Raw genomic sequence first — 21,505 nt, forward strand, 5'->3', positions numbered from 1 at the left:
TTATGATAACCTCAGTCAGGATTTTTTTCCTATGTGTTTTTATTGCTCTTAGGGCATGAAAAACAAGAATTGATTTTTATTTTATTTGTTTACAAATTTTTCAAAGAGATCTTTAGATGTCCACTTGAGTGGACAGCATGCGGTTGGTTTAAACTGAAGATATACTGTATTAAATATAAGACAATAATCAAACAGATAAAGTATGTGAATTTAACAAACTAATCAATGCAATTATATCAAATAATGTGAAAACTATAAAATATATACAAAAAATATAAATGCAAAATATTGCAATGGCTTCATACAACTTCATACAAGTTGCACTTTGCGTATCTTTGATATCAGAACATGAGGACGTGATTCCATAGGAATTTTCTACAGCCTGTCAAGGTACAACTGTGGAAACCACTCAGATGCTCCCTCCAGTGCACCAGAGTATGGAGATTTACCCTTATTAGCTGATCATTCTGATTATGTTCAAGATGGACATGCACATTTCTATCATAGCCCTCCTCTGAGAAAACCTAGCGATACGTTTTTTCAATCTCATCTGAAATGATCAGTGTTGGGGGCAATGCATTACAAGTAACATGCATAACGCATTCAGATTACTTTTTTGATGTTACAAGTAAAGTAATGTGTTACAAGTTACATGCATAACCTAATCAGATTACTTTTTGATCTAACAAGTAATTAACTACAAGTAATGTGCATTACCTAATCAGATTACTTTTTGATGTAACGAGTAAAGAAACGCATTACAAGTAACATGCATTACGTAATCAGATTACTTTTTGATGTTATGAGTAAAAAAACGCATTACAATAACGCACATTACATAATCAGATTACTTTTTGATGTTATGAGAAAGGAAACGCATTAAAAGTAACATGCATTATGTAATCAGATTACTTTTTGATGTTATGCGTAAAGAAACGCATTAAAAGTAACATGCATTACGTAATCTGATTACTTTTTGATGTTATTAGTAAAAAAACGCATTACAATAACATGCATTATAAAATCAGATTACTTTTTGATCTAACAAGTAAAGTAATGCATTACAAGTGTCATACATTATGTAATCACATGACTTTTTTCGATGTCAATGAAAATTACATTCTAATAATACAAATACATTTATTTACAGTAGAAAAAATCAATGCATAATAAGTTTTTAAGTTTTAAATTTCAAAAACAATATTCACATTATAATTATGAATTGTAGCTGAAATAGAGCCATTGCATGCATGACGTCCACTACAGTGGACATGTGATTAATCAGAGTTTTCTCTCAATCTAAAATCAAAACTTGGAAAATTTTACTGTGATATGACTCATTAGATATTGCTTTATGCTGCAATATTTTTTTTACCTACAAGAGTCTCCTAGGATAGAAGGAATGGGTGGATATTCTGGAGCAACTTGGCATGACCCTTGGCCATCTTGGTTTGGAGGGGGAAAAAATCGAAACACAAAAGCTTGCCACTTGGTTGCAATTTATAGGATGATGCACCAGGGTCCAATGAAGAGATTGATGTGCGACTTTGCCATAAAAACTCGTGCAAATTCAAGAAAATGCTTTTTTAATAGCTGTCCACTGTAGTGACCACTATGCGTGAAAGGGTTAATAAAAAATAAAGCTGTTCATTGTTCATATTAGTTCACAGTGCATTAATTAATTTTAACAAATACAACCTTTGATTTTAATAATGTATAAGTAAATGTTGAAACTGATATTAACTAAGATCAATAAATGCTGTAGAAGTATTGTTAAAGGCACAATATGTAACTTTTTTGCTTTAAAAATAGCAAAAATCACTATATGTATGTTATATATTTTTTTTAGCTGTGTACTTACATTATCCCGACTGTTTCCAACAACTTTCAAACCAGGAGAAATTTGTAATTTAATTCGAAGACACGTCCCGTTTCTTTATTTCCGTTTTGTCGCTGTCAATGGCGTCATATCCGCGTTGTCCCTAGTTTCCGCTCGTACTGCCATAGCAACCAGAGCTCTCTGATAGTAACCAAGGCGACAGACGCGGACAACTGTAGTTCGCAATGTCTATTCGCACACTGTTGTTGTTTCGTTCAAACATTATGTACCATGGCAAGCAGACTTTGGATAAAAAAGGAGAATTAAAATGAGAATCAATATCAGCACTGTGTTTTTGAGATGCCGAGAGCTCCACGTCCGAGACCTTGATCGCTCCTAAATGTACTTTATTAAACAGGTGAGCACATTTACATAAAACTAATCAATGTTATATAGTTCAACAATGATAAAATGTCAGAATATGATCTGTATGTTATTCTAATGTTGATCTAGCTTACTGCTAGTCTCATACAGACACATTCATTTCAACACATTCAAATGCAGTGTAGTGTGCTAGTGTAATGTTAGACCAGGTGAAACAGCGCTGCGTTACCTCACAAGTTTAATTTGTCTAATGAACTGACCTGTGAGTTGTAATTCTGCACTTGCGTGTAGTTCGGTAGAATGAAATGTCCATATTCCTTTTATATCCGCGGGACTCGCGTCGCGTTTGGAGCTGATAGCTGTCTCTTAGCAATCCCGAACTGCTTCATATCACAGTCATGATAAAAACATTGATGTATTCACTCATCCATAAACATTATTAGATCGGTCGGCTTGACATTGACGACAAGATCCATAATTCTTAGCAAATGTTGCGTCATCAAACTACGTCTTTGTTATTGTAAAGAGGTTAGCGACCCCTAGTGGCAAAAAATTCCATACTGTACGTTTAAGTAATGAACCTTATTGTAAAGTGTTACCAAATCATTCATGACAAGAGCAAATCTAAATATCAGCTACCACAAAACGGTACATCAAAATGAGGAGCTCATTGTACTGTTTAGTAAGAAAACTGAAAAGGCAAAGTCTTCTGTTCTGACATTTGAAACTATTCACACTTTTCCCTGTAGGGAGTGCACAGGATCAAAGACATCTCCCACTGTTCTTAATAACCGTAACCCCGATGATAGCCCTCATGGTAACCATCATGGTGACTGTAGTCGTCGTCTGGGCAACGCATGCCGAGAGACTGCTGGATGGCCATCTCCTGCCTGCGAAGCTGCATGGAGTCCACCAGCTCGTAAATGATTGACATGGACCACATAGGCGAGGGGTACCAGGATTTCACATTGCCGTCTTTCCCAACAAGCAGCATGGAGAAATACTCGTGGCTGATCTGGAAGTAGTTTCTGATGTCCTGCACCAGCGAGGCAGACAGGTCCTCACGGTCCACTGATGCACTTCCTGCAATACAAACCACAGTTTCCTCGTTTTCTTTGAATAATAAAACGGCACTACATCTGCATTCCAGCAACAAAAGTGAGCGAGTTTTGTTCACAGCGAAACAAGTCGCTAATCTCACCATTTATGGGGTAAAGCTCTAGGACTCCACTCATGTCATCCAGCGTTTTCCCAGTAATTTTCAGTACAGATATGTGACGCAGCCCTGTGAATTTGGGGAAAAAGAAAGACTAAACATAATGAGTGTTCACTCATGGATTCAACAGAATTTTCACAAAGATGTTCTCTGAAACATGCATGTGATTTGCATTAAAAATATGTGTTGTTTTTTGTTCTAAAACGGGCCTTCGTTTATGAGGGCATCAATCAAGCTGTCATGCCCCAGAGAGGAAGTGGTCTCTGTTGGATCGCTACGCACGACTCAAACATCCACAGGTCCTCCTGGATTGTAAAGAATGCAGAGAAAGATTCCTAAAAATGTTCCTACTTCCAAAATAGCTAACAAAAGAGCTGTAAATGGACTGCGTCATCCTATTTTTATTAGTGCCATTCCTCAGAGCCATTTGTGATTGAGGGCTCTTGTGCAGATAAGAGCTGGTTCCAATTAAAAGACAAGTATCAATACCATATGTGCATTTCTATAAGCGGGCAGCTCTCTGGAGAATCCTCTGGCTTCTGACTTGATGATTTCCTAGTGCAAATAGTTTTTTATGTTAGTTGTCAAATTGGAATTATGGGGTTGTTTGAAGGTCAAGACATCCAGATAGTGTAGAATGCACTTAAGTCATGCATTTTTGATTGGAACGTCCAAACAAATCACTGCTGTTGACATTATCGCATAGGGTGTTGACCGGACCGGACCCCAAAATTTGTTTACAAATGCTTAACGTGGAATTTCAGAAAACAAAAAGTGTCTATTTTCTGACTTCCATAAACAAGTAGGAGTGATGTTGATATAGCAAAGCTCTTAGAGCTTTCTGTATACAGTTCACAAAAAAGTACTACTATTGATAGCTTGAGTGCAGTGTCATATAGTCTCAACTTTCCTGTTTTTTCTTAATCTAGTAAATTCTCAGACTGGCTGGTTTGACACAACTGTGTCATGAACAATTCTATTAATGAAAAATTAGGCTAAATGATTCCACAGGCTTATTAGAAATCCTAGAAATCCTTTTATGGTGTATGTTGTGTGAACTATATTATGACCATTAAAGTCCACATGAAATCAAAATTGACCATATTTAATTTGTTTGCCTAAATTGATCGTTTTGTGGTGAACAATTCATCCATGCAAGTCAATCCACACAAAAAAATTTTTTGGCTTCGTAATCTCTAATCAAAATCTGAAAATGCCCCTCCCCACTGCATTGGAGGACCTTCCCTGATGACGTAGGTTTGACGGCTTGGTTTGGGAAACGCTTAACCACTCCCCTCAAACCGTTAGTCTGCTATGAGCGAGAGATGGAGAGGAGGAGCGCTAGAGTAAAACCCTGCCCTCTGTTCAATATTCCTGGGAAATACGTCACAACACTGGAGAAAAGTCGTTTGCAACTTTCGGTTCACACAGACTTTAAGGTCTTTTACATTATAGGTTACATATAATAGTACAGGGTTTCCCAAATCAGGGGGTTTGTGAGTTGATGAAAATCTAATAATGAATTAAATCAAATGTAAAATTTAAATAATTAAATGGGGATTCACAATTAATCAAAATAAAACAGAAATCGCGATATAGCGTTGTTTAAATAAATATAGTCTGTTGAGTTGTGTGCTTTAGAGTGAAGAGCAGCAGTTTTTTACACTCAAGTAGCTTTGACGAGGTGTATCAGTATCTTAAAGCGGTTTGGTTCTGTTTTATGTGCATTTTGAGGATGCTGTGTGCTCTTGGTTCACTTTATTTAGCCTAGACATAAAGTTTGAGGATTTGCATGTTTGAAAGTGAAGCATTTAAAACATTGAAATATTGGTAACCTGTGGTTACTGGTATCTGTGTCAGTTTCTATTTTGGGTGGGTTTGTCACATTTTAGTTTTCTGTGTTACCAGTGCTGTGTTCGAAATCGCCCCCTATACCCTCATTCACTATTCCCTACATTACTCCACTAATATAGTCCCACTTGAAGGAGTGAATGAAAATGAGTGAGTGAATTCGGACACTGAGTGTCCAAGGGCTGCCGCTTTTGCAGTTTGTGCTTGCTGTTTAATAATTAATTGAAACGTAGCAAACTGCTCCAGTAGCTCCAGTAGTAATGAAAATATTTATCTTGCACTCTGCTATGAAAACTAGCATGTATAAACCGTAATTAAACAATTTAATAATCAATTAAAAAGGAATTTCTACCTGTATGATATTACAGGGTTTGGAAAATGGATGGATGATTGATTTAGCTGTGGCGCCATCTCCTGGCGAGACGCAGGAATTCCTTCAGCGCGCACTCTCTCAGTGCATTATGGGTATTCTCTAGCCGTTGAGCGTTCATCAGTTGTACACTCGTTATTGCGGTGCATTGTGGGACTGAATGAGTGTGCTCAATATCATCCACTATGGTTTCGACACCACTACAAATGACTATCCCTTCAAATAGTGCCCTATTTAAGGGTTTAGGGGGGCGATTTCAAACACAGCCCATGGCTTCTCTTTGATTTGATTAACATGTGCACCTGTTATTCATTTAGTTGATTAGTTTGCCTTGTGTATTTAAACTCTAGCCGTTTCTCAATACCAAGTACGCAAAGTTCGGACTTGAGTCCTTGGTAGTTCGGACTGACAAGTTCGACTCAGGAGAACGAACTCCCGAGGACGGGAGGACGCGAGTCCGATAATTCTGCAAATGGAACAGCGGCGTACTTGATAGCGTCACTCAGCTTGCTCTGGCTACTACGGTTATCTCTTTATAGGCTACAAATAAAACAAAATATGTTATAAACCACCACTTTGCCTCTTTTCATTTTCATTTAAAAAAGATCTTTAACATAATGGCCACAGAAATGAGGTTCAGGCAACGCAATTGATTCACTGCATATTTACAACAACACGAAATATAAAGCACAACCCTGGCTCTTTTTGTTTTCATTTTAAAAATATGATGAATAAAAAAAACATTATAATATTGATCATTAAAACGAACATTTAGCAAAGTTGTGTCATATATGTATATACAGTGAAGAGAATGTAGGCAACATGTAGGCTATTATAATAAAATATTTTATATGTTTTAAATATATAAAATAAAATGACATAACCTTTTTTGCTAAATGTCAGTTTTAATGATCAATAATAGCCATTCTAAAAGTATAAGTAGCCTAAAAGGTAGGCTAAGAAGCTACAATAAAGCCAACGATTCAGTCAAACATAAGTCAGCTCTCTACATAGTTAAATAGACTAACGTTAAATAAAGCTATAACTTCACTTTGCCCTCACCTAAAACGTTTTGCCAGGGAACAAATAATACATTAATGAGACAAATAAAATACATAAATCGCCTGTTGGATATACACAAGACGATTTAAATCTCATGTTATACCCAGACTGTAAAAGGTTATACCACTAGACTAGAGACATCCGAGCCAACGGCAAGTCAGCAGCAGAAGCCGAGGAAAGGCTGTTCTCGGCGGGGTACGAGCGCCGAGCGTCCGATTGCCTGGTTCTCACAACTCCGAAAACGTCAGATCAAATTTTCAAATAGGCGCTATCTTTATAAATAAACCAAAGATTTGAGCTTTAAACAACTACATTCTCGCCTGAAATACTCTTAAAACTACATTTCGTGACACATTTATAGCAGTATTATTAAATTACGCGGAGTTTCTCCTCTGCTATTGACGCTTGCTGGTTGGTGGTGTGAGATGCATTCTGGGTTACCTGGCTTGTCAAGTCCGCACAAGTCACCTCTTGATGCATCCTCGGTAAAAGGGGCGGATCAAGAACACATCCGGGGATTCGAACTGGACTTGGCTAGATGTGAACTTTGAATTGGCACAGTACTAGGGCAGCGACTGATGACGTTCTCTTACGAGAGGTCTCTCGTACTGCGTAAGATATCTTACGCTAGGGGAAAATCCTTTTCCGCGAGATATTGAAGCCAAAAATTATCCTTAATTTTGTAATAATGCAAAACGCGTTGCAGCAGCAATGCAGACATAGGCGAGACAGCTCGCGCGCCTATTGGCTGCTCTGCGGCAACTGCAGCAGCCTATCGAGCGAGGCCTGGCGTGACGTCAGACCCAATCAGGGCACTTTGCGCCCGCTGCGTCACGTCCCGCCGAAATGGGCGTGGTCTAGGCCTATAAATATCGCTCGCAGGCAGCTATTATCTGATTTTTCATCCTTCAAGCGAAGCACACGCATCGCTGGAGCTGGATTAGAAGCCGCGCCGTCGAGAGAGAGCACCTTCAGCGGGACGAGTCACTGAAGTCGCTGGCCGCGCCGCCTTCCTGCTGCGCTTTCCGGCGCTTATATCCTTCTCTTTTATTACACTGTATTTCTGTGTGTGTGTGTCGCCGCCGCGACACATTTCTAAAAGAGCTAGCGTCTTTTTAAAGATGCCTTCCTGCGGCTCGTGCAGAGCCACACTCAGCGACGGGGACCGCCACTTGATCTGCGTTTCCTTCCTGGGTAAGGAACATGCAGCTCTCGCGCTCGCTGACGGCGGATGCCCTCAATGCGAGCTGATGGTAATGGCGACTCTGAGGACTCGCCTAGCCGTCTTCACCGAGACTGCTCCCCCGCCCGCCGCGGCGTCGCGCCGTAAAAAGCGCCGTGCCCAGCGGGCCCCGGAACCCTCCCTCAGCCGCCAAAGCTCGCCGGTTCGCCCGCTTGCTTCCCCGGCTTCTTCTGTTTCGCTTCCTGACGGACAGCGGCCGCCGTCTGCCGCCGCTTCCGTTGATATCGCGGATGAGGAAGCCCTGCTGGGAGAGGATGATTCCTGCTCTATCCTGGCGTCAGGCAGTGAGGATTGGGCGGGCTCTGAGGACCCCGCACCCCCTGCCCGCACATCGTCAGGCAAGAGAGCTTCCATTGAGACGGAACTCATGCGAGTACTCGCACAGGCCGCGGCGAGCCTCGGCCTCGAGTGGTCTTCGCCTGAGCAGCCCGCTCACAACCGGCTGGATGGATTTTTCCTGCCTGGGGAGCGCGCTTTGCCTGTGTCCAGACCGGCGCCCTTTCTTCCTGAGTTACACGAAGAAGTGGCCAAGTCCTGGAGCGCCCCCTATTCTGCTAGAGTGCGTCCTGCTGTTTCTTTGGCATTCTCCACCGTTGACGATGCCAAGAACAAAGGATACCTCTCGCTGCCGCCGGTTGAAGAGGCGATAGCGGCCCACTTATGCCCGCCCTCCGCTGGACGGCGCACTAAGCCGGCCCTACCCTCTAAAGCTTGCCGCACGACGTCAAGCTTGCTCCACCGCGCTTTTTCCGCCGCCGGGCAAGCTGCGTCAGCGTTGCACACCATGGCAACGCTCCAGATCTTCCAGGCCGATCTCCTCCGTAAGCTGGACGAGGAAGGACCTGACGCGATCTGCGTGCCGGACTTAAGGAGTGCCACGGACCTCGCTCTTCGTGCTACTAAGTCCGCAGCACAAGCCATTGGACGGACTATGGCTTCTCTCACCGTGTCTGAGAGACATCTCTGGCTGACGCTCTCGGAAATGGCCGAGTCTGAACGCACCGCGTTCCTCGACGCCCCGCTTTCCGCTACAGGCCTCTTTGGATCCTCCGTCAAGGATTTCGCGGAGAGATTCGCAGAGGTACAGAAAGCGTCTCAGGCTATGAAGCACTTCCTCCCGAAGCGCTCCAGCTCTGCAGCAGGCCGTGCGAAACCGTCTGCTCAGAGCTCACAGCCACAGCCACCGTCCACTGCCTCCACTTCACAGCGCCGCCAGGCCAGAAGCGCGAGACCGCGCTCCCGCTCATCCGGTCGCCGCCCCGCAGGACGCGGCTCGCGACCTAGGATCACGGTGAAGCCCAAGGCCCCGAAGTCGTCCTAGCACAGCTAGGAAAACGACGGTGTTCCAGTCCCGCTGCGGCCGGACTCACACCAAAGCTATTCGCTCGTCCAGTTCCAGAAAATGTGACTGTTCCAGTGTTTTCTGCAGCCAACAAGTCGGTTCTGTCACCCGCTTGCCTGCACACAAATGTCGTTTTCACGGCTACCCAGATAAATCCCCAAAAGAGTGTATTTTCTGGTGTCCCGGCCACGGCCGATGGTGTTTCGTTTGTAGTAAGAATGCCCACTGCCCAGTGCCCATCCCTACACATAAGCACAGCCTGTCACACAGGGCTCGCGCACATAAAACCGACTCAGATCGGTTGCGCTTCAAACATGGTGAACGTGCCCACTACCCAGTGCCCACTAACACCACGTTATGCATGTCTCACGGTTTCTGTAAAAACGAAACCAACGTGCACTCGCTTCACGCAAGCGAACGATGTTTTCGGTGTGATAAATGTGCCCGCTGTCCCGCGCCCACATCCACACATAGACATGACAGTTCCCACGGGAACCGCCCAGCCCTCCCCCTCGCGGTTAACCACCGCAGAGGAGTCGAGCGCAGGCAATCTGCCCGCTGTCATCAGCGCGCCCCATGCCTCAAATGTCACGAGCGACACGCTTGTGTTACAGCACACCGAAGCTTCTCCATCGCTGAGCAAGCGGAGCGTGCTTCGTATTCGACCCCTAGCTATCCATGCAGACGCATGGGCAAAGCTACCCGGGGTCTCGAAGTGGGTGCTGAACATTATAGAAAGAGGATATTCGCTGCAGTTTCGCCGACGCCCTCGCCGCTATGTGGCGCGCGTCGAGACCACGGTAAAAACAGAAGTAGCACATCTACTTCGAGCCGAAGTGACGAAACTATTGAGCAAAGGGGCCATAGAACCTCTCTCTCAAGATCAGAGCGAGGGAGGGCTATACAGCAGATACTTCCTGGTACCGAAAAAAGACGGGGGTCTCAGACCCATACTAGATCTAAGGCAACTGAACAAAGTGCTTGTGAAGCGACAGTTCAGGATGCTCACGACCAGGCAAATCCTTGTGCAGATTCGCCAAGGAGATTGGTTTGTGTCAATAGATCTGAAAGACGCGTATTTTCAAATACAGATAGCGTCACGTCACAGGCGATATTTGAGATTCGCCTTCGAGGGCCAGGCATATCAGTACACAGTCCTGCCGTTCGGTTTGTCCCTAGCACCCCGTACATTTACGAAGTGCATGGATGCGGCGCTCGCACCCCTCAGAATGAGAGGCATACGAGTGCTGAACTATTTGGACGATTGGCTGATTCTAGCGCAATCTCGCGCAGTGCTCATAGAACACACGACCATTTTACTCGATCACCTCGAGGATTTGGGTCTGAGTGTCAATTGGGCAAAGAGCTCCCTGTCACCCAGTCAGAAAATATCTTTCCTGGGCACAGAACTGGACTCACTATCCATGATAGCGCGACTATCACAAAAGCGCGCGGTAGACATTCGACGCACAGCGAACTCTTTTCGCTGCGGCGCGTTTGTCCCGCTCAAGAAATTTCAGAAGATGCTAGGTCTCATGGCCTCAGCATCGTCAGTGCTCCAGCTGGGTCTGCTCCGCATGCGCCCGCTGCAGTTTTGGCTGAAAGCGCGAGTCCCACGCGAAGCGTGGGCACCCGGTTTGCTTCGCCTCAGGGTCAATCAGAAATGCGTTACAGCTCTGAAACCCTGGAAAGCGAACGACTGGTACCAATCAGGTGTAAGCCTGGGGACTTCCTCGAGGGTGAAAGTGGTGTCCACGGACGCGTCCACCTCGGGATGGGGAGCGCTGCTCGAGGGCAGACCGTTCTTCGGCCAGTGGTCAGAACGGGAGAAGCTCCTGCACATAAACTGCCTCGAAATGCTGGCAGTAGACAACGCGCTGACGCGTTTTTGTCCCCAAATAAAAGGTCACCACGTCTTGGTCCGTTCGGACAACATGTCTGTGGTGTCCTACATAAATCGCCAGGGCGGCATCAGATCCGAGAAACTGTACAGGCTGGCAGAACGCCTCCTGGTATGGGCTCAGTGCAACCTGCGCTCGCTCAGAGCAGCGCACGTGCCAGGGATCTTGAATTTAGGACCGGACAGACTGTCCAGGAACAATGTTCCGGCAGGCGAATGGTCTCTACACCCACAGACAGTCCAACTGCTGTGGAAGAAATTCGTCAGAGCGGAAGTGGACCTGTTTGCGTCTCAAGAAAACGCTCACTGTCAAGAATTTTTCTCCAAGAGCAGGAGCGCGCTGGCCCATGTGTGGCCCCGCCGCCCGCTCTATGCTTTTCCCCCCGTCTCTCTCCTGCCTCAGGTGATAGAACGGATCAGGGAAGAAGGATGCTCAGTACTGCTGGTAGCACCGTTCTGGAAAAACCAACCTTGGTTTCCAGCCGTGATGCAGTTAGCAAGTACTGCCCCGTGGCCAGTACCAGTGAGGAGAGATCTCCTCTCACAGGCCCGCAGCTCGATCTGGCATCCTCACCCGGAGCTATGGTCCCTTCATGTCTGGGCCATCAACGGGTACATGTTGGACTCCCTAAAGGAGTATTAAACACGATCACGCAGGCTAGAGCTCCGTCTACAAGACGACTCTATTCTTCGAAATGGTCAGTGTTTTCGGGCTGGTGCACAGCCCGTGGTGTGTCACCCACAAACTGTGATGTGACGGAGGTGCTTTCCTTCCTACAAGAGCTGTTGGATGGGGGCAGGGCCCCCTCCACGCTCAAAGTTTATGTGGCGGCTATAGCAGCGTTCTCAGTAACAACGCTTGGTCAGTCAATAGGAAGGAACGATTTAGTCATCCGCTTCTTTAGAGGAGCTAAGAGACTGAATCCTCCCAGACCTCCCTCAGTCCCCGTATGGGACCTTTCTACGGTTCTGGAAGCCATGAAAGGTGCGCCATTTGAGCCTTTACAGTCAATCGATTTGAAACACCTGTCTTTCAAAACGGTGTTTTTGCTGGCTCTCGCTTCAGTGAAGCGCATAGGGGATCTGCACGCGCTCTCTGTGAGCGCGGCGTGCATGGAGTTTGGGCCCAATGACTCAAAAGTTATACTCAAACCTAAGCACGGTTATGTTCCAAAATCCCTCAACACACCGTTTAGGGCGCAGATTATCTCTCTGTCAGCCCTGCCGGTCCCTGATGAGGAAAGAGACGCGAGCCTCCTTTGCCCAGTCAGGGCATTACGAGCTTATGTGTCTCGCTCGTCTGTTTTCAGACAGACGGAACAGCTCTTTGTTTCGTTTAGCGGACGTTCTAAGGGACTAGCCGCGTCGAAACAGAGCCTATCCAGATGGATAGTTGATGCTATAGCGCTGGCATACGCCTCCAAGGGCATGCAGTGCCCTTTGGGTGTCAGAGCACACTCCACGAGAGGCATGGCCTCTTCGTGGGCCTGGTCAAGAGGGATTGCCTTGCAAGATATTTGTATGGCGGCAGGCTGGGCCTCCCCGTCTACATTTATAAGGTTTTATAACCTAGAGGTTCCCGCCCTGCAGGCCAGGCTGCTGTCGGTCTAAACTACCAGTATTATCTGACCTGATGCGTTCAGCTCAGAATGCTGCGTTTGCTGAGCACAGCTCAGCGTTCGACAGTATAAAGCTGGGCAAACTGTGTAAGACCCACATTTTTCCCCATCAGTTCAGGCCGTACCCCGCCCTGTCTGTATGATGAAATTCGCGTCCCATCGACGCTACTTTATGTGGAAAAGTGAGGCTGCGCCCCTCCTTCTTCCCGGACTCTATATGTACCCCGGGCTTTCGCCCTTGGGTCTTTGGTGTCAGATCTCAGCATACACGGCGTTTTACATTGGGTCCCCTAGCGTAAGATATCTTACGCAGTACGAGAGACCTCTCGTAAGAGAACGTACTCGGTTACTAACGTAACCTCGGTTCTCTCTAGAAGAGGGAACGAGTACTGCGTATCTTGCCGTGCATGCACACGCTCTGGTTGCTTCGATGATGAAAAACCAGATAATAGCTGCCTGCGAGCGATATTTATAGGCCTAGACCACGCCCATTTCGGCGGGACGTGACGCAGCGGGCGCGAAGTGCCCTGATTGGGTCTGACGTCACGCCAGGCCTCGCTCGATAGGCTGCTGCAGTTGCCGCAGAGCAGCCAATAGGCGCGCGAGCTGTCTCGCCTATGTCTGCATTGCTGCTGCAACGCGTTTTGCATTATTACAAAATTAAGGATAATTTTTGGCTTCAATATCTCGCGGAAAAGGATTTTCCCCTAGCGTAAGATATCTTACGCAGTACTCGTTCCCTCTTCTAGAGAGAACCGAGGTTACGTTAGTAACCGAGTACGTTTCACAAGTCCACAAGAACACAAGTACAGACAAGAACGCATATTGAGAAACGGCTTCTGTCTTTGTTCAGTTCATTGTCTGTTTTCATGTGGGGGTGTTTACAAGACAACGATATGCTTAAAACGGAGAAGTTTTTCCTTTGAGTTTTCATTGTACAGATGACACCGTTGTCAAATGACCCTCATTCACACAGATCCACGAAAACAACAAAAAATGCTGTATTCTGCTGCCAGGCCGTTAGTATGGAATGCCAAAGCTGCCAATATTAAAAATAAATAAATACATAAATAAATATACAAATAAATGTAAAAAATAAAAAATATATATATAAATAAATATACATAGAAAAGCAAAAAAAAACGAAAATAAATAATTATTTATAATTATTTATCCTTATTTATGTATTTATTTATTTTTTTCCATATTTATTTATTTATTCTTTTATTTATTTATACATTTATTCATTTATACATGTATTTATTTATACATTTATTTATTTTTACATTTACTTATTTCTACATTTATGTATTTCTACATTTATTTATTTATTCATTTATTTCTTCCTACATTTCTTCCTGCGTAGGGTAATGAGGAGGGCGTGGTTTACCTCAGACATAGCAATCGAGCTCAGAGTAAGCGAAGGCGATGGGGTTGAGGCCACAGTGACAGTGACACCCTGTGGCGAAATACAATAAGTATAGCTCACTGACTTTGATGCGCTCTGTGACTGAATCTTACTGTGTGACATGGATAGGCTACTCTTTATTCCGGACATGGCCGTTGAACATCGTTTGTCTGGATTTGTAAAATGTCCTGGGCTAACAAACATGAAACAGGGACTCTTAAACGGAAGCGCTTGATATTTTCCATTTTTCGGACAGAACTCACGGAAAGAAAGCAGGACACATATAGGCTACAGTTAAGTCGACGCAAGCATATTGACCATTGCTTTTGAAACGAGACCATTGCATTTTAAATATAATTTTTCCGACGTGTGTTATTCATATCAGACAAACAAAATGGAAGTAACTACTCTTCTCACAGTTCACCGACCACTTTCGTGCATTTATTTTTCGGGAGAAACTGATGACTCACAGCCATAGGATTCTCTGAACTGCGGCGCAAAGATCTCATTATAGTAACTGTTAGATCAAGATCAAGATTAGTTATAAAGGTTTTTAAATGACCAAACACACTCACATACACATTTTTGAGAATCGGAATATCAGAATATTTTGAATAAAAAAGGGAAAAGGAAATAAAAGCGATACATCAGAGTCAGAGCCATAGAGAGAAAGAGTTGCGACACTCCCATAGACCTCCGTTGTAAACAATGGCGGGGCTTTTAACCGCCTACTTCCGGGATTTGAAGAGCGGAATAGTTCTAAACACTGTCATTTTGGCGTTGGACCCCATTCACTTACATTGCTGCGCGTCGAGTTGTTCCAGAGTTAAGTTGTTGAAATATCGACCTCTTTTGAATTGTCAACTGTCTATTTTGTATCAGAGGCCCTTTGCGATGCTTATACTGGTCTTCATTTGTACATGCACAGCGTAATTATTTATATTTTATGTTAGTTGTTTCAACCAATTTTCAAGCACTGCCTGCTAACTTAGCTAACGTCAGTTAAGAGTTCGGTAATGAATCGCTGCCACCTTTATAGCAACTTTTATTTAATTTATTTTTTTGGGGATATACTAACTTTTCATTATGTTTTATTGTCTTGAGTGAAGCGGCTTGTGAGAACAATGCTGGACCTCTAGGATTGTTATGGCCATCACCAGTCCTGTCTGTTTCATGGATCACCTGCCCCTGGTTTTTGTTTTTCTTGTTCACACAAGCACACATTTTTGTTGTCTGTCATTGTTTAATAAAAATAGTTTATTTGAAAACCTTCATTTGTATCAGCAATGCTTATAAATTCGTTTTTAATCTGTTATAGTTTTGATAATGTGTATGGCTTAATATTAAAATAATATTCTTAGTCTTAACATGATAATGTTTCACGTTGTGGTCCTGGGGGTGGTCACTTTCATCAGAAGAAGTGAGCTAGCTTGAGCGAACTCTGAACGGACCGCCACGGCAGACCTCTTTGCGTAATCACGAAGGTAGGCTAATGGCTGAATCAAAATTTATAAGCAAAATCACGGGAATCAATAGCCTAATACAGCCCAGTTGTGCTAAAATAAATATCATGAGACGTCCATCATCAGATGAATGATATGGAAAAGTTAAGTTAGAGCCACTAAAGACATGCGAACATGAACACTAAGCTTTTCCCTCCAAAAATATAGCCTAAAACTTGTCTCCAAATGCAAAACTGACATTAACAAAATGCAATAACAGCTGAAAAAGTACTTGGGGTGTGTTTTATTTTATATTTACCGTTCAATAATGCAATCGCTGCTGTCTGTCCCATAGAAGAACATGACAGCCAGCGTATGTTTTAGAACTATTGGGGCTTACATGAACCACGTGACAGCCATAGCGGCGACATCAAAGAGTGTCGCAACTCTTTCTCTCTATGGCTCTGATCAGAGTTATTGTGGCTGCGGTGTGTCACGTGACAAATATGACGCGTCGCCATGGAAAAATTAAGGGGGAACGTTCTAAAATAACAGTCGCCTTGAAAAAACTCACTATGGGAGTCAGTTAGAATATTAAAATTAAGCGTGAAAGGGTTAATATATGCATAATAAATTACGCTGGCAGTATCTTTTTTACTAAGCAATTTATCAGTGTGTATTGTTCATTGATGGTATAAAGTTAAGCCCCCTTAACAATTTCACATGCCCCCTCAGTCATTTCATCCTGCAGCCGGGCCTGCCCAGGACACTTTACAAATCCAGACAAACGATGTTCAACGGCCATGTCCGGAATAAAGAGTAGCCTATCCATGTCACACAGTAAGATTTAGGATTTTGACCATATACCTCGCAGTCACAGACCGCATCAACGTCAGTGAGCTATACTTATTGTATTTCGCCACAGGGTGTCACTGTGGGCTGTGGCCTCAACCCCTTCGATGACATGGTTGCGCTTACTCTGAGCTCGATTGCTATGTCTGAGGTAAACCACCCCCTCCTCATTACCCTACGCAGGAAGAAATGTAGGAAGAAATAAATGAAGAAATAAATAAATGTAGAAATACATAAATGTAGAAATAAATAAATGTAAAAATAAATAAATGTATAAATAAATAAATGTATAAATGAATAAATGTATAAATAAAAAAATAATAAATAAATAAATATGGAAAAAAAATAAATACATAAATAAAGAAATAAATGTATAAATAATTATTTATTTTTGTTTTTTTGCTTTTCTATGTATATTTATTTATATATATATATTTATTTATTTTTTCTTTTTTACATTTATTTGTATATTTATTTATGTATTTATTTATTTTTAATATTGGCAGCTTTGGCATTCCATACTTCTTAGGGTACGTTTACAAGACAATGATGTACTAAAAACAGAAACAATTTCCTTTGCGTTCTTCACGTACAGATGATAACGTTTATAAAACGATCCTTGCTCACACCGATCAGCCAAAACAACTACAAACGCTGTATTATGCTGCCAGGACAGTATACGGCGATATCATTTTGTAAAGAAACACTACTAAGCACCTATAGACTGAACAAGTAATACGCAAGACGTCACTATTTTCACAAATTTGCGTTTTTGTTGCTTAGTGTTTTAAACAGGGAGACACATTTTTGGGAGGTAGGTCCTGAGGACTGGAGTTGAAAAACACTGACCATACACTAGAGATAGTGAAATTGAACATTTCTCATTTTGCATACTTCTGGATTTGTCTATAGCATTTTGTAGTCTATTGTAAGTAGCGCTAGTGGTACGTTCACATTTAAAAGCACATGTTAATTTCACAGTGGAAGATAAAAATGCTACTAAGGTTTATCCAAATGATCTCACCTAGATTACAAGCTTGGCTATTAACGACGTAGAGTTGTTGCTGATAGGCCCATTCTTCATCATTAGGGGTGGATATTACAAACAGTCTCCGCCTCCAACGGAATCTTAAAAGACATGACATGAGAAAGCATGCAGATGAGCACATTCCTTATGTTAATGCATTATATAAATGATAAATTCAGACACCGACAGTGGTTATTTCGAACCTAGATAGGAAGTCCTCTAGAGATCTTGATTTGTCTTCTTTCTTGCACATAACGGCAAGTTGCCTCTGCTGTTCTATCTCTTTGATGCGAGTTGACAATGTGTCAATGTAATCAAACACTGCTTGCATAACAATCGGGACTTCATATCGTTGCTGTGAAAACAAGGAATGCATAATTTTGTGTTATACAATTAGGTCAGATTTTGATTACATCTACATCTCATATTCACTAACAAAAGTTTTTTTAAGACACACCTTGACTTTCATGTCAAAGTCAGTCAGCAACATGTTGAAATCATTATAAATCATCCCGAAATGTTTCCGAAATGCAGTGATGAGGTCCTGGTTGATGAGATCACTGTCCGGCAGGCCTCGTAAAGGCTTATCCTGTTCTGTTAAAAAAAGAATGAGGACATTTTTACATCATGTTTTTACATGATGTACATTTTGACATCATTTTTACATCATGTCTTATCATGTTACAAACACACAAAGACTGTAAGCAGCACTGACCTGTCTGGTAGTGTTCAATCTTCATGGTACTGTTTGTGAGGGGTCCAAAGATACTGATGATGGAAATTTTACGCAGGGCCATATCACACACTTGCTCGAGGTACTCATCCCTCTGTTCACTGTACATATGATTCTGCTCATCTGGAGCAGTTATTACCTGCAGACGATTAATAAAACACCCAACATTTTTAGACATTGATTCAGTGCTTGAATGAACCAAAATGCTTCTTAATTTTCAGGAACATAATGAGCAAATAACGTTTTAAAAAGGGAGGGTTCACATCTTGGTATGAAATTTTTCTTTCATTTTAATAAACTTTTTGCAATATATAGAACCTTTTGTGCATAGAAGAGTTCAATAGATGTTAGAATTATAGAGAACCTTTATTTTTAAGAGGGCTCAACAGTAAGGATTTTTCCAAAGGTTTCTTAAATAAATGGAAAATTATTCATTTAAATGTATACATTGATCTATTTTTCATTTTAAATGTATAATATTTACATTTATTATTTAATATTCATTTGAAAATGATTACAAGTGTTCACACATTGCAGTAATAGATAAAAATGATACATTATATATTTATATATCTATCTGATGGGTTTAAAAAGTTGATAAACAGAATTCCATGTCACCAAATTTCAGAAAAGGTTTGGTGATGAGTAATGTGTAGTAAAACATGTAAGATATAGCGATGACCCATTGGGCATGTGACAGTTTCGACAACAGGCCCGAAACTCTCTCACAACGGGTCATCCTTATTGTTGAGCCCTGAGCTTTATCTCTATGTAACTGTTTCCATGTGTCTCACAGATACAATACGTACTATGAGCCGTCGTCTTCTCTGAAAGTAACTCAAAAAAGTTTCTAACGATTTCTTGGAATTGGCTGCCTTGTCCACAACAGCCCTTCCTTCAAAGACATTTGGCTTTTGCACAGCGTTTTTTATTTGAACACTGACATTTGTCACTTTTGGGCCTTTTTCCCCTCCAGGTATCTTCTTTAAAGGCTTTTCAGGTCTATCCACCTTCTTCCTCCGGTCGGCACTGTCAGCTTTAGTTTTGCCCTTTTGAGTGGTAATAAGCTCTGTCTCTGGTTTATTAGCAGTGGGCCTCCGTGTGTCTCGTTCTCTTGTGTGCTGACTAAGCTTTTCACTCCATCCATGTTTTACCACAGGCAGTTTCCCCTTCTGTGTGGATGCTTGTGTTGGTGAGATTGCAGTTGAAATCTTTTGCATGTGGTCTAGGTGTTTTCCTTTATGTTGTTTGTAGAAGTTAGAGGTAACAGCGAGACGAGTATCTGTGTCTCTCATACGGTTTGGTAGTGAGGGCCGGTAGACCCGCTCAGAGGTATTGGGCACAGCTGTGTTCCAGGGTGCGGTTGTGTGTGGATGCGTTTGCACCACTGTGGAGGGTGCATTTGTGGTAATAGTAGTCGTTGTTGAGGGAAAAAAGGTGGTAGTAGGTGCTGTTGTTGTTATAGTAGTTGGAGGTGTTGTGGTTGTAGTTTTCAAGGTAGTCGTTGTTGTAAGTTTTTTGGTTGTAGTCATTGTAGTGGTACTGATGGTAGTTGATATTTGTGCCCGAGTTATCTGGGTGGGCTGAGGGACCGGTCTCACCCTGTGTCGCCCTGTATTTTTTGTCGTGTTCACCTGCGGCTGCAAACCAACTGCATTTGAGCCAACAGACTGCACTACCTGGCCCTCAACTCCAGCGGTCTTGCACTTTTGCACAAAGCCCTTTTGCCTGGCCTTCTCCAGTCTACGCATAGGAGTCTGGTCTATCGCTTCATAAATTGCCTCCAGCTGAACAGGGTATGGGTATCTTTCCTCTACCTGAAGGGTCTTTCTTAGAAGCACCATCCCAAACTTACCATCCTCCAGCTTCAGGAAGCCCATCAGTCTGGGCACCAGGGCTGGATCCAACGGCTCCTCCACCAGAGATCCCTGATTGTTAACACGGCTCACCTTGCCTCCCATCTTCCCCTTTTCGTGGAACATTATAATCTGCTGCATGTGTCTGTCCGCCATCTCACAGTACACGTCCGGCCTGAGCAAGTTCATCATTAACCTGTAATAGCCATCATAGTCGTTTGGAGCTGAAATGACCAGAACACGTTTTTTACCTGCAAAACCAGCCAGGATGTTTATGGAGCTAGTTGTGCCCAATGGAGTAGATTGAAAAATAAGTTCTTGAGCAGGAATGCTGTAAGTCACACTGGGTTTCCTGTATGGAACTTGTCTTTGACCTTTCAGGACCCTCCTGGCTGGGGGTCGTGAGGACTCCACATTCTGATCATTTTGACGTTTCCTCAGTATACGTGTATTTCCAGAGGTGGATAACTGTGCAAATCTACTACTAGATTGCACATAATTTGTGTACTTTTTGGCAAAAGTGTTTGATCCTAATTGTGCATTTCCTCCCTCTGATCCTGTGTAATCCAGGACCAATTCTGATGCTTGAATCCACGTCAGAGTGAACAAAATGGCATGTACCTGATGATTTTTCATTGCAATAATACTGCTAATATGACTACAGCATAAATAAAAATCAATCCAAAAATTATGACATTGAATAGGCAAAAAGGTTTGGGTAATTTGATCCAACAGCAGCGAGACACAAACTAACCCTGCATTCCTGCTCAATCGTGTTACATTAATAGTAAACAAAAGACAGATTAATACTTAGAAAAACTGCGTAAAATAGTTACATAAATAACTAAAAGTTATTCCGACTCGTCTTCGAGGGAAAAATATAATGTCATAATCCAAAGCGAATGAGTTTGTCAAATGATTGCGAGAAATGCATAATTCCGTATGCGAATTCCCTCATTATAATATTCAGTTACGTCAAGTAGTTTCCAAGAAAGACAGGCAGAACTCCACCACAGTTTGTCAAATTTCTGTATCCTTTAAAGAATGGCGTGAAAAGAGCCTCGTGTCCAATACTTCTCAATGCTCTCTGAGCTCCAGGCACTGACTGAGATCTGGAAGAAAGTTCTCAACAAGCGGGGCTCGCAGCCAGATTGACCACGCCCACTCTCTTATGTTAATAGCGTGCCTGCCTTGCTAGTGTGTTCTACATCAAATTTGCATAACATTATATTGCACAACATTGGATAAAATAGGGTTGTGAAGGGATTTATATGTCATTTTTTTAAAAGATGAAATACTAAACGTTATTGATCACATACGTAATAGCATGTATTTTTGCCATGTAATCAGCTGCTTCTGGTTTTAACGTAGACATTTTTTT

The 21,505-nt window shown here is 42.8% G+C and overlaps 1 protein-coding gene across 1 annotated transcript; it reads right to left on the minus strand.

The window, feature by feature from the left end:
• Window positions 1-2,210: 2,210 nt before the first annotated feature.
• ccdc80l1 (coiled-coil domain containing 80 like 1) lies at window positions 2,211-20,892 on the minus strand. Its single transcript, XM_081381519.1, has 7 exons — window positions 19,078-20,892; window positions 18,251-18,407; window positions 17,993-18,129; window positions 17,739-17,890; window positions 17,533-17,636; window positions 3,405-3,488; window positions 2,211-3,286 (listed from the first exon to the last, which is right to left on the minus strand). Exons 1-7 carry the CDS (start codon window positions 20,758-20,760, stop codon window positions 2,988-2,990), a joined length of 2,616 nt encoding a protein of 871 aa, XP_081237645.1. The 5' UTR covers window positions 20,761-20,892; the 3' UTR covers window positions 2,211-2,987.
• Window positions 20,893-21,505: the final 613 nt, after the last annotated feature.

The sequence above is a fragment of the Scardinius erythrophthalmus genome (assembly GCF_964197995.2).
Source record: "Scardinius erythrophthalmus genome assembly, chromosome: 12".
Classification (NCBI taxonomy): Eukaryota; Metazoa; Chordata; class Actinopteri; order Cypriniformes; family Leuciscidae; genus Scardinius; species Scardinius erythrophthalmus.

Excerpts from the sequence above, each read along its gene's own strand:
- ccdc80l1 (XM_081381519.1), bottom strand. The coding sequence starts at position 20,760 with ATGAAAAATCATCAGGTACATGCCATTTTGTTCACTCTGACGTGGATT. Across the intron at positions 17,637-17,738 it reads CTAGAGGACTTCCTATCTAG|ATTCCGTTGGAGGCGGAGAC; the intron begins GTTCGAAATAAC and ends ATGTCTTTTAAG. Across the intron at positions 3,489-17,532 it reads TAGCCAAGCTTGTAATCTAG|GGCTGCGTCACATATCTGTA; the intron begins GTGAGATCATTT and ends CCAAATTCACAG.